This window comes from Penaeus monodon, chromosome 22 (genome assembly GCF_015228065.2).
Source record: "Penaeus monodon isolate SGIC_2016 chromosome 22, NSTDA_Pmon_1, whole genome shotgun sequence".
Taxonomy (NCBI): Eukaryota; Metazoa; Arthropoda; class Malacostraca; order Decapoda; family Penaeidae; genus Penaeus; species Penaeus monodon.
This window is the reverse complement of record NC_051407.1, coordinates 3,951,227-3,951,815: the sequence shown is the minus strand read 5'-3', so window position 1 is coordinate 3,951,815 and position 589 is coordinate 3,951,227. Positions and strand designations below refer to the sequence as shown.

General features: G+C 36.0%; 1 protein-coding gene across 1 annotated transcript in view; it reads left to right on the top strand.

Moving 5' to 3' along the window:
* LOC119587471 (heme-binding protein 1-like) overlaps positions 1–589 on the top strand; it is a gene marked incomplete at both ends in the record, with an annotated part of 2,025 nt that overhangs the window by 1,139 nt on the left and 297 nt on the right. The window contains 1 exon segment of the mRNA XM_037936199.1: positions 443–556. Coding sequence (XP_037792127.1) covers positions 443–556 — 114 coding nt within the window.

Genomic DNA, 589 nt, shown 5'->3' with positions numbered 1-589 from the left:
GTCCATTTTATAAAATGCACTAATCATATTACACGAATAATGATGTTTTTGTAGTCTAACGTAAGCAACAGAAATATTCAGGAAAGTTATGTAAATAGGGAGCGTGAAATTTTTTAGATGAAAAGGAAATGTTAGTTAGATAGAGCCTCTTTATTAAAACTGATATTTTGTCAGCGGTTTCAGAAGCAACACATCTATTATAAATTTGTATTTTGGTTGCCATTTTCCGCCAGAAGTGTCTAAAGTATTACGGAAAAAAATATATACTGTAGATTAGAGTGTCATTCGCGTGATATATGAGGTGACTTCAAGTTTGTTTTTCTTAGAGACTCGCAAGCTGCCTAGAATACTGATCTCTAAGACAGTGTAAGAATGAGTATGATTGTACTTCCTATAGTGCTAGAATCTCAGAAGACGTCGAGAATAAGAGTATTTTCTTTAGGGTGTTCGGTGGATTCGCCATGAGGGAGAGTGTGTGGGAGGAGGAAGCAGCAAGTCTGAGACAGATTCTTCAAGATGCTGGAGAGAAAGACATAGATTTCTCCCTTCATTACAGGTTAGTAAGGTTTTTGTATCAGGTGTATATGGA